Here is a 12,358-nt window from a genome sequence, read left to right on the forward strand (position 1 = left end):
GTCGACTCATCATATTAGCCTAGCACAACAGCTGGAAGGCTCTAAGACAATACACTTTAAGTAGCTGCTATTTATAGTGTTTCACATGAAAAGAACAAAACCAGATTGTCAGAGATTCTGTTCTGAAGCTGCCTTAGGATACCTCTTTCTCTGGTATCAGATCTGAAAAGTAAGATTATTGGGGGGAATGGGTTCTCGTTCATAGCAGACTCATGATATATATTCATGGCATTCTGACTTCAGAAAAGTGGCAAAACAAAAATATTCCTCTTATGTATTTTGGCCTGTTGGCTGTGCTTTCTGAGAACACAGATCGGCAGCTGAGCTATAAATCTTAGCAGTCAAACCACACTTCATTTCACTGCAACCTACAAGGCAAACCCGTGTTACTTTCCTGCTTTTCTACTTTGTTTTCTTCATTGGTTGAGTTTCGTGGGGAGAGAGGGTGGACGTGGTATGATGGTTGAGGACTTACTTTCAGAAAGTGATGGAAGCTCTGGAATTTGGGGACATTCCTCCTCTGGCTCTTCCCTAAAGTATTTCTCAGGGTCTAGAAGAAAAGCTGGTTTATTCACTTCAGGTAGTTCTTTCAAGTTTCCAATGCTTAATGACCTAAAACCGCCTTTACAACGGCAGGTTTTAAGGGAGGATGGAAAAAAAAAAAAGTATAATATCATTAATTCCTCAGAAAGAGCTAGCACATTTCCAAGTTAACTTTTTAAAAAAAATTCTAACCTCCCTGTTACTCAGCTGGTACAGCTGCAGATCAGCAAACCCTATAAACACAGCTGTTCAAGATAAATCCATGGTCCCTTTATGCAAAGGGACCAAAAGAAACTCAAGGCTCCCCATTCATTTATTTTTCATTGTGTATTCTTTGCTATTTTCCCTTGAAAATGAGTATTCTGCAGTTTTGGAAAAGCTCCAGTTTCTCTGTTATCTGCAAGAAAACTGTAGGCTTTGTGAGATGGAATCTATTTTTCAGCATTTAACAACATATCTAAAATTTTGAGTTTGCAGGTTCATTTTCATTTTGCTAAAATGTAAACCAGCTCTTTATTATTGTATCTATGATGCACACAATGAGATAATGGGAAGGAAGACTCTTAATTATGCCCTTACAGGCAAAGTCTTGGACAAAATTAAAAAGTCTTCTTTTTGTTTCATGGGATAAATGGATAATGGAATGGAAGTCTACAAAAACTTAATTCAAGATGTGATTCTATGTTTGTTTAACTGTTAGCTCTGTGAAGGTAAAAACTGTCCGTGCTTTTGTCATTGTGGTGGCTCAGTATCTAGGAAAAGTAAACTAACAGGTAATGAGCACCTGCTCCGAGACAAGTCATGTGCCATGTCAGTGGTTCTCAAACTGTACCAGGCATCAGAATCATCTGCAGGGCTTATCAAAGCACAAACCACTTGCACCATTCCCGTTTCTAACTTAGTTGGGTGGGGATGGGGCCCCAGAATGTACCTAAATTCCCAGTGATGCTGATGCTGGTAGACCAGGGAACGTACTTTGGGAACCAATGTGTTATATTAAACCAAAGGAGAAATCTTCACAACCTGTAAAGTGTCATTATGCCCTTTTGACAGATGAGGAAATCAAGGCTCAAGATGCTTTGGTAACTTGCCTGAATTTACATAACTGGTAAATGGTAGGCCTTGGACATCAACTCAAGTATATTTCACTCTAAAAGTTGTGCTCCAAGGTATAATAATAATAAATAATATTACTAATAAAACTGTATTGAGTTTCTACAATATGCCAGACACTAAGTGCTTCACATATATTTTCTCATGTAATCATGACAAAACCCCTATAGAGTAGATTAGTTTATAAATATGCATTGAATATTAACAAATAATAATGAACATTTTGACAGCAAAGTTTCAACAGAAACGAGCACATTTGCTCTGTGAAAGTGCAGCTTCCCCTTGGACATAAGTTGACAAAAGATTTGTAGTGAGTGAAATATTCTCGTTATATGATGGAGCTTCGAGAACGATTCTCAGTACTCTTCTAAATAACACACTTCAGTATGATAACAATTCTTTTGTTTCAATTACTTTTTTTACAGTTTTTTTCTGGTCAGTCACAACTAAACAAATACGTTGTTCTGTGTGGCTTTGGGCTTTCTGAGAACAAAAATAGTTTTAATTTTATTTTTATCTTTTAAACACTTAGGAGAGAGAATTAACATCCTGTGCCAACTCTGTTTTGGAGACTATAGTGGGCATTTTCCACATGTTTTCTGGTTTAGACCTTATACTTCTGCCTATTGTACACTCTGAAGGCTTGGACAAGTCACTTAATATCTCTGAGCCTCGCTTTCCTCCTTTGTTAAAATGAGATCACAAGAGCTTACTTTCAGATTTATTAAGGAACACCAACATCCCTGGCACATAGAGTAGTTACTTGTTTTCTTCATACCAATCTATAAAATAATAACATGATAAAAATATATCAACAGTGATTACTTACTGAATGATTTTTTTATAACTTCACCATTGTAAAGGTTATGTGTTTTTTTCTTACAAACATTTCTTTCCTTATATTCATACCTAAATTTATAACTTCTGATGGTCTGACACTGGAAGAAAATAATTTATGATGAAACAAAATATCAACCACAAAGGATGAACAGACACTTTCTGGCTATAAATATACACCTTTAACAAAAAAAAATCTCTATCCTGTGGACCTAAGTAGTGACAATTGTTTACACTAATCAAGTTATATCTTTGAATAAAATGCCTACTAGCCAGGTGATGGTATAAAAGTGTAAGAGCCACGAAGGAGGAGAAGCTAGTTAAGCAAAGGTCCTGTCCCATAAAAACTGGAAGGTCAGAGAAAAAACTATGAAGAAGAAAATGCCACAGACATGCACACTATCCTTGCCCTGTGTGTAAGTTATATGGGCTAATCAGTGGTATGTGTCAAAAGCTCTTTTATCCAGTGTTATGCCTGGATCTTCATTTATGGTATCCAAGATGCAAAAAGAAAAAAAAAGTTCAGTGCTTTTGAGGCTTGTTATATGAATCGATAGGAAAACTTTAGATTAGCTTGAATCCACAGGAAAAGCTTTTATCAATAAAACACAGGAAGTGAAACCATTCCATAGTTGTATATAATTCCAGTCAGAAAACAGGAAATGGTCTCAAATATATTTAACATTCACTGTCACAGACCTCAACCTTAACAGCTACAAGCCATGTTTCCAAAAATTGTTATTATTCTCTTGGAAGCCTCAGGCCAGAAAACATACCTATTTTTCACAAAATCATTGAGAGCCATGGGGCCTGCCCTCTCCCTTCTGCCTCCTTTCCTTGCACCCTTTAACCCTTTGTGATTACTGCTGCCCTTAACCTTTATTCCCTATTTTGCTACACACTGAGTAGCTATAGAACCTTGAGATGTTTCCTATACTCTCAGCCTCAATTTCCTGCTCTGTATGAGATTCTTACTGTGATTTTAAAGGAGATAAGATGGATGAATGCTCAGCGATGTGTCTAATAAATAATAGTATTTAATAAATGTTTATTTCCCTCCTTCCTTTTCCTCTCCCCTAGTTGACTGTATCTCCCAAACCCAAATGAGCTTAAATGTAAAAGTTTCATTTTAGAGTAGTTTTAGAGTTACAGAAAAGTTGCAAAGATAGTACAGAGTTCTGGTATACCCCTCACCCAATTCTCCCTGTTGTTAACATCTTATATTACCCTTTGTCACAATCAATACTGATAGTATTAGTATTAGTATTTATTAGTATTATTAGTATTTATTAGTATTTATTAGTATTATTAGTATTTATTAGTATTTATTAGTATTGATCCTAATAAAATTAGGATCAATAAAATAAATTAGTATTTATTAGTATTATTAGTATTTATTAGTATTATTAGTATTTATTAGTATTTATTAGTATTGATCCTAATAAAATTAGTATTTTATTAGGATTTTCCTAGCTTTTCCTAATGTCCTTTTTCTATCCCAGGATACCACATTACATTTAGTTTTCTGACTCCTTAGTTTTCTCTGGTCTATGATAATTTCTCAGACTTGCCTTGTTTTAGATGACCTTGACAATTTTAAGAAATATCAGTCATTTTTTTCGTAGAATCTCCTTCAATTTGGGTTTGTCTGATGTTTTTCTTATGGTTACACGAGGATTATGGGTTCTTGGGAGGAAGATAACAGAGATGAAGTGCTATTCTCATTGTATCTTATCAAGGGCACAGGCTATCAACCTGACTTACCACTGTTGATGTTAACTTTATCACCTGGCCAAGGTTGTGTTTCCCAAGTTTCTGCAGTTACTTTTTCCCTTCCTGTCTATACACTACTCTCTGGAGGCAAGTTTCCAAGCACAGTCTACACTTAAGGAAGATGAAGAGGAGAGTTAAGCTCTACCTCCTTGATTGGGGGGTGTATCTACATAAATTATTCGGAATTATAGATTTTTTTTAAGGAAACCTTTGCCATCCAAAAGACTGATGGTAGGTAGCAGCTTTTCCCCAAATCACACTGGAACGATCTCCCTCACAACATACTATCTCCCATGAATAAGACATATTATTCAACCCTCAGAATGGGAGAAAATATTTTTAAACAAAGCAACTGACAAAGGATTAATCTCCAAAATATACAAACAGCTCATGCAGCTCAATATCAAAAAACAAATAACCCAATCAAAAAATGGGCAGAAGATCTACACAGACATTTCTCCAAAGAAGACATACAGATAAATGGCCAACAAACACATGAAAAGATGCTCAACATCACTAATTAATAGAGAAATGCAAATCAAAACTACAATGAGGTATCACCTCATTTGAGTTAGAATGGTCATCATCCAAAAATCTACAAACAATAAATGTTGGAAAGGGTGTGGAGAAACAGGAACTCTCTTACACTGTTGGTGGGAATGTAAATCGATACAGCCACTATGGAGAACAGTATGGAGGTTCCTCAAAAAACTAAAAATAGAACTACCATATGACCCAGCAATCCCACTCCTGGGCATATACCTGGAGAAAACCATAATTCCAAAAGATACATGCACCCCAATGTTCATTGCAGCACTATTTACAATAGCCAGGACATGGAAGCAACCTAAATGTCCATCAACAGAGGAATGGATAAAGAAGATGTGGTACATATATACAATGAATATTACTCATCCATAAGAAGGAACGAAATAGTGCCATTTGCAGAGACGTTGGTAGACCTAGAGACTGTCATACAGAGTGAGGTAAGTCAGAAAGAGAAAAACAAATATTGTATATCACTTATCTGTGGAGTCTAGAGAAATGGTACAGATGAACTTATTTGCAAAGCAGAAATAGAGAGAGAGGTAGAGACAAACATATGGATACCAAGGGGGTAAGGGGTTTGAGATGAATTGTGAGATTTGGAATTGACATATACACACTACTATGTATAAAACAGATAACTAATGAGAACCTACTGTATAGTACAGGGAACTCTACTCAGTGCTCTATGGTGACCTAAATGGGAAGGAAATCTAAAAAAGAGGGGATATGTGTATATGTATAACTGATTCACTTTGCTGTATAGCAGAAATTAACACAACATTGTAAAGCAACTATACCCCAATAAAAATTAATTTTAAAAAAAGACATGTTTATTCAGCCACTATCTGGGCTTTGAAGACAAGAATGATGGTATCCTTAGAGAGTCATTTTAAATAGTAAGAGAATCTGTAAAAATAAGAAGTTGGTGGTGGATGCAAGAAAGGTAGATTACGGTGCAGTTAGGTCTTGCAGTTACTAGGTTAAGAATATATTTTTTCCCTCAGAAAAGTAAAACTGAAATAAACTGAGGTGCAAAAGTTTGAGGGAGGTCTATCTTTGGACTAGTTAACACCAGACCTTAGTTTTTCTCCAAACACCCTGAATGGTTTCCTGCTTTTAGATCCTTTGTTTTCCAGCTCTCTCATCCAGTGGCATTTAAACTGAGTATCTTTTGTATGAAATGAAAGACTTTGTCTATCTGCACTAAAGAGTTTAATCCACAGAGGGAAAGAGGAAGGCAGACAGTAAGAGAAACTCTTCTAGAGAGTCATAACAATCTGCACTAATTAGATGACTGCCTAGGAAATGGAGCTATACTGATAAAACTCCAAGACAAAGGGCAGTTCTATGAACAACTAGACTGTAGAATCAACTTCGATTTACAGGCCAACCTATTGCTTCTTTTCCATAGACATTTGACTTCTTGGAAAGTGGTTACTAAGAAAATGTACAGGGAACTGGAAAGAGGTGAATATTCCTAAGAGTCCAATATTCCCAGTGGTCGAATACAAAGAAGCTAAAGAATGTAATAAGGAACAATAGAGTTTAAAACTTTTGCAAAAATGTCTTATATGGTAATGCAAGAAGGGAGCCTACTATGGGCTCTGGCATCCTTGCCATCAATTCTATGAGAAGGAAAGACTCTAAATCTGCCATCTCTCGGTTCTGGATGTAGAAAGGAGGAGTGATGTGTGACAAGTCCCCAAGTGCCCTAAAGGAAAGTGAAGGTGCCTAGAGTAGTGGCTTACCCATAGCAGGTACTTGACAAAACATTTGATCACTTGACTCAGAGACCAGCAACTTTTCAATATGGTCACATGTTGCTTGTCAGGCAGGCAGAATAGAGCAGTGGCAAAGTGTACTGACTCTGGGGTTAGAATGCCTGCTTTGGGGTCCCTGGCTCACCTCTTGTTCGTTGTGTAAATCACTTAACTTTTTTCTGTCTTTCTTTCCTAGTTATGAAATGGAGATTATAATTGTAGATATCACCAAGGATTATAGTGACAATTAAATGTTAAACACATAAAAACCCTAGAACAGTGCCTGGAATATGGTAAGAACTCAATAAGTATTGGCTACTATCTCTTTAAGAAAGAATAATACAATATTTTTCACTCAAAGCAGGAGTTCCAACACCCCCTACAGCCAGTTCTAATACCCTTATTTTATTTTATGTTTGTATTTTTTATATTTATAATATTCCTATTTTATTTTCTCACATAAGCTCTACTGGCAGAATAATTAGATAATCACCAGCATATAAATAATATTAAATATCAGTTCCCATCTAATAATAATACGGAATTTAGAACATAATTATTTCATATTTCTAAGGAGCATTAATTTTAAGTGTACCTTCTGCCTTATATAAACTTACAGAGAAATTAATGGAATATATGTTTCATTTCCCATCTAATTATTTTATCCTGGTTTCTAATAATCATTTCCCCATAAATATTTTTTTAATGGTAGCCAAAGAAAAATTTGTCAGATAGTAGAAGATGGGGTAGATTTGCTCTTTGTTGCCCTAGAATAAAATGAAGACGGATGAAAGCATGTCCTACAAATGGATAGATCCGACCTACAATTAGAGCCCTTCTATAATAAAGAGTGGTTGAATAACAGAGAAGGCTATCTGCACGATGGTGAGTGCAGCCCATAGGATATATTCAAGAAGAGGCTGGGATGTGCTTCTCTTAAGGCCTCAATTGGAATTAGTCTAGCAGACATCAGATACCTCTTTCAAGTTCATTATCAAATTATTAAAGATTAACAAACGTGAAAAATGTTTACTCTCACAAATAATTAAAAAATACAACATAAAACTGATGATTTATCAGAGTGGCAATTTTAAGACAATGACAACAGTCAGTGTTGGTTCAGAGACAGCCATTTCCATATACTGCTGGTGGTGGAGCCTTCACATCATTGGGATGACAATTTAGCAAGACACAGAGGCCTTTAAAACTTTGACTCAGCAACTCCAATTCAAAGAATTTATTGTAATGATGAATTCAGTCAGGTACTCTTAACACGTGTGCATGAAGGTATTTAAATAAATGTTTCTCAGTTAAAATTTGTAAACAGTTTAAATATTTTAAAAGAAGAGAATGTTTAAAAAGCTACGTGATAAATTCCTAAGAGGCCATTACGAGTACTGATGTCTGTAGATACTCATATTAAGTAACTCGGAAGTGTACTGGCTGTATGTTTTTAAGTAGTAAAACAGGTTATAAACTGTGTGTATTATATCCTCATGTTTATAAAATGTATATTTGTTTATTTGTATAAGCATGCTCAGAACAAGACCTGAAGAGTGAAATACCTAAGTGTTATTGGTGGTTTTGCTGCTAATGATTTCTTTTCATCTTTTTCTTCTTGCTTATTTGTATTTCTAATTTTTCTCCTAATGAACATGTATTATTTTCATAATAAAGAAATACTGTAAGGTTATATTGTCTAAATTATTCATTGTATCTACAATTTTTCTAGATTAGAATAATTTTGTGTGAATCCAGAAACCAAATATTGCCATAGATTAAGAAAAATGCATGTCCACTGTGGTTTTTGTTCCCCCATTTACTTTTTTCAGTTATTTCTTTTTCCCCCCATTTTCTAGTGGTAATATGACTTTTGCAGAACCTACAGAAGGAGAAAAATCTATTTCTTTGTGTCAATTTCTAACTCAGCATTAGGACTTCCTATTTTCTCTTAAATTCTATATTCATCTGCATATCCCCAGGACTTAAATTGAAGATGACATTTTACCACCTACCTACTTCTCACACACAATACTATAAAATACCTTAAGCACTATGAAAACCTGGTATTTATGTATAAGACAGAACATCATAAAAACCAAGCTTTTTATCCTGGAAATAGAATCTTAGGAGTTAAGATGAGAACACGGCTTTAAATTATTAAAATTTTCCTTCATTTTTCATGCTTCTTTCATTTTCTATTGGCTTTTTTCTTTTTTCATCTCTATCTTTCTTACTCTTCCTCCCCCTCCATTTAAACATCCCTCCACCCGCATACACACACCAAATGTGCTTTTCCCCTTTTAGTCTCTCTAAATTCTTTCATATATTTAGTTTTCTTTCATACTTTTACATATGGACAAGAAATGGCATGGTTTTCTCCTTGGATTTCCTAATCTGATTAGAAATAGGGCACATTCTTCAGAATAATATTTTCTTAGGGAAAAGGTGATCTGTAATCTCTTCAGTACTGGATGGAGGCCACAAAGGACATTCTACAGCTGACAATTGTATTTCATTTGTAGGTTTTCTCCATAGGATTCATGGACATGCTTCTGGGAGAAGTGAGGGCTGTACCTGCCAAGTCAATTCTGAGGATACGTTTTTAACCTTTTCTTTTCAATTAGTTCAGAAATTCCAAAATGATATCATTCCGTTCTATCTCATTATTACAAAGTCGTAAAATTTATTTCAATTCACTCATTTGAATTAAAGGCAGAAATTTTAAATATCACAGGTAATTTTGGATGTGTTGTCACTTGAAAAGATGCAGTAAACAGAGATAACTTTGCTTTTTACTGCCGGGAACATCTCCCAAGGCCCACAGAAATGTATAACGAAGGTGAGACGATCACTCTGCTGTAGTCTTATTTCCTCTGGCAGAATGCAAAGCTCTAGTTTTAAGAGAAATCTGTGAATTTAAGAATCTATACATCAGCACTAATTTTCAGAAGACAAGTAAAGTCATGGAACAATAGGAAATGAAATAAGATGGATAGAAGTCAGGAAAGAAGTCAACAGTTTAAAGTGCCAATTTTTAAATCTAAGGAAAGGCTAATTTTAAAAAAAAAGAATAACTGAGATTGTCATAAGGAATGGGAAATTAGTATCTTGGCTGAAATACTCAAACAGGAATCTGTGACACTTGCATTCACTCTTCTAGGAGTGTCACAGGAAGAGAAACAATGATCAATCTGTGTTACCCTGGGGTAACTTTATCTCCTGATCTGTACAATTGAGTTGGGTGGCTGGGTGGGGGCATTTTATCGTACAGCAAGTCTTTCCATTCTCAGCACTCTATTCTTGTACAGGGTCGGTCATGCCGTATTTCTAAATTGAAAGATTCTTCTGCCTGAAAGTAAAATGCCACTTGACATTTCAGCAAGCCATAATTCAAGGAAATGGAAGAACAAATACCAAAAGGTAATTTAGTGTAACAGGATGTTTAAAGGGGAATTTTTTTTTCTTTCCTACCTCGTCATCAGAGGTCCAAAAAGTCTGAAAGCAAAATAATTAATTAATTAAGAGGTAAAAAGTATTCCCACATTCCAAAGTGAGGTGCTAGATCGATTCCTTGCGCAGGCCCACTTTGTCAATGAGGTAGCGTCTTGTGATGCTCAGGCCAACCACCACTCTAGGATAGAAACAGACTAAGGATGCAGCAATCCTAAGAGAGGACTGCACTGGAGAGAGTCGTAGGTGTGCACTGAGAACCACTCCCACAGGAGAGGAGGAATGCTTCGCCCTCAGTTCTAGCTCCTGTTCACATAAACCAGGCAAAGAGTTTAACACATGCCCCGTGGGGTAACCATTAGAGGGACACAGTGAACCAGTGACTCGTTAATATCTGCAAAAGTCTACTGTGGTTGAAAGTACCCCGGTGAGCAGGGGGAGAAGGGGTAGCTGTGGAGCAGTTTGTGTGGCAAGGATGTGCGAGCTTCCTATTGGTCAAGCAGAAGTTAACCCAGGAGAAGCTGTGCAAGAGGCGAGGCTGCCAGTGTGAGGGGACTGGAACAGAAAAACCCCAACTGGTGGGTTTGAGCCCCAAGAGTTTAGCCAAAGAGTGCATTAATTTGGAAAGGTGCAATGCAGAGGTCTCTGCGTGGTGTCATCAGAGAACCCTCAACTGTACTCCCTTAATGTAAACTATGGACTTTAGTTAATAATAAAGTATCAATATTGGTTCATCAATAACAAATGTACCACACTAATGTTTGACACTGTGTGGGATGGGCGTGGGGTATGTAGGAATTCTCTGTGCTTTCTAGGCAATTTTTCTGTAGACCTTAAAAAAAGTAATATAGGCACATGGTAATAAAAATGCCAATTGTATCAAAGAAAATACAATGAACAAAACTGTTTTCTCAAAAGATTGTTTAATATGAAAGGTGAAATTATGAGAGCATGAGTTAGCAAGAATATAGGAAACAAAAGAAGCAATTAAAACTGCCTGGCATTAGAGTTAGAGGAATGTAAGAATGGGATCCATCAGAGTGGCATGAAAAGAAGAAATGGCTGAACAACAGGAAGGAAAGGCTAGAAGTCATAAAAGGAGAGTGATATCCAATAGTCAAAGTCAAGCTCTTTGAACTTCTGACATATAAACCTCTGTGTGCCTTACCAAAACCAGGAGTAAAATCTGACATACTTTCGAAGATGGACAGGTAACTAGCTAGGTAGATACATACGTACACATATACACACATATATTGCTTTTGAAGAAAGGGGTTAATTTCCAAAATTAGGTTGATGATGGAGTAGAAACAAAAGACTAGAAGACGCAGAATAGAAGTCAAGCATTCAACAGACAAGAAGTAAGAATCAGATATCACCCTGAGAACATACGTTCTCCCCTTGCTACACACACATACCTACCAATAACCTAAATGTTAGCAAAATCTTGAGGTAGTCATTGAACATTCCACAAAGCACAGAAGGAATTTGGGGCCAATTTCACTCTTTACAGGTAAGATGTACTTACTTGTATGTTGACTCTTAGTTTTTCTTATCAAGTAGCGAATGCTTTGATGGGTCTAACCATGATTCCTCCTTATAAAGCAAAGGAATTTCCTTTATGCTTTTCTCTTGAATCTTATCTTCCATTAAATTAGTATTGCTTTTAGGAAGGGAAAAACAGTTCTCAAGTTGCCAATGCTTTGCCTGAAAAAACAGAGATTTACTTTTATAAAATGTATTTTCCTTGAACATTTATATGTGTCTAACATGTGCTAGATTATTAATTGAAGTCCTGGGGACACCAGAAATGAAGATGATATGGTTCCCGAACTCAAGGAGCTTACAGTCTTCTAAGGGAGATGGGACGCATACATGTAACTTTAATAAAGTTAGAAAGCGATGTATCATAAGAAACAAACAGATATTTTCTGAAGAGATAATAATGAACTGCAAAAAAAGAAATTAACATTCCCACTTTAAAATCCTGTATAGCAAGATGTATATTAACTAGAAAGAAAAACAAAGCTTTTGTTGAAGAACTGTCGGAATTTTTCATACTACTACTTTCTTTGCATCTTCCCCTCCCAAAATCTCAAATGCCAGTCCAATTACTGAGTACTTTTTCCTAGAAAAATATATGTTTTACATGAAAATATATGTGTTACATGATAGTTTTCACAGATCTTGGCCACAGCTCTTAATGTGTATCCATCTAGCGAGAGCTCCCCATTGACAATTTATGTTTTAAATACAGAAGCAATTTCCTTGTCTTCTATTTGTTCACAGTGTATCCACAGGAATGCAGCAGGGAACACAGGCTGTGTGAT

The 12,358-nt window shown here is 35.9% G+C and overlaps 1 protein-coding gene across 1 annotated transcript in view; it reads right to left on the reverse strand.

The window, feature by feature from the left end:
* Positions 1 to 12,358, reverse strand: part of WDR49 (WD repeat domain 49) — a 156,008-nt gene that overhangs the window by 16,702 nt on the left and 126,948 nt on the right. Inside the window, 4 exon segments of the mRNA XM_036849652.1 lie at positions 476 to 622; positions 2,486 to 2,566; positions 2,569 to 2,594; positions 11,557 to 11,735. Of these exon segments, the coding sequence (XP_036705547.1) occupies positions 476 to 622; positions 2,486 to 2,566; positions 2,569 to 2,594; positions 11,557 to 11,735 (433 nt within the window).

This window comes from Balaenoptera musculus, chromosome 4 (genome assembly GCF_009873245.2).
Source record: "Balaenoptera musculus isolate JJ_BM4_2016_0621 chromosome 4, mBalMus1.pri.v3, whole genome shotgun sequence".
Lineage (NCBI taxonomy): Eukaryota > Metazoa > Chordata > Mammalia > Artiodactyla > Balaenopteridae > Balaenoptera > Balaenoptera musculus.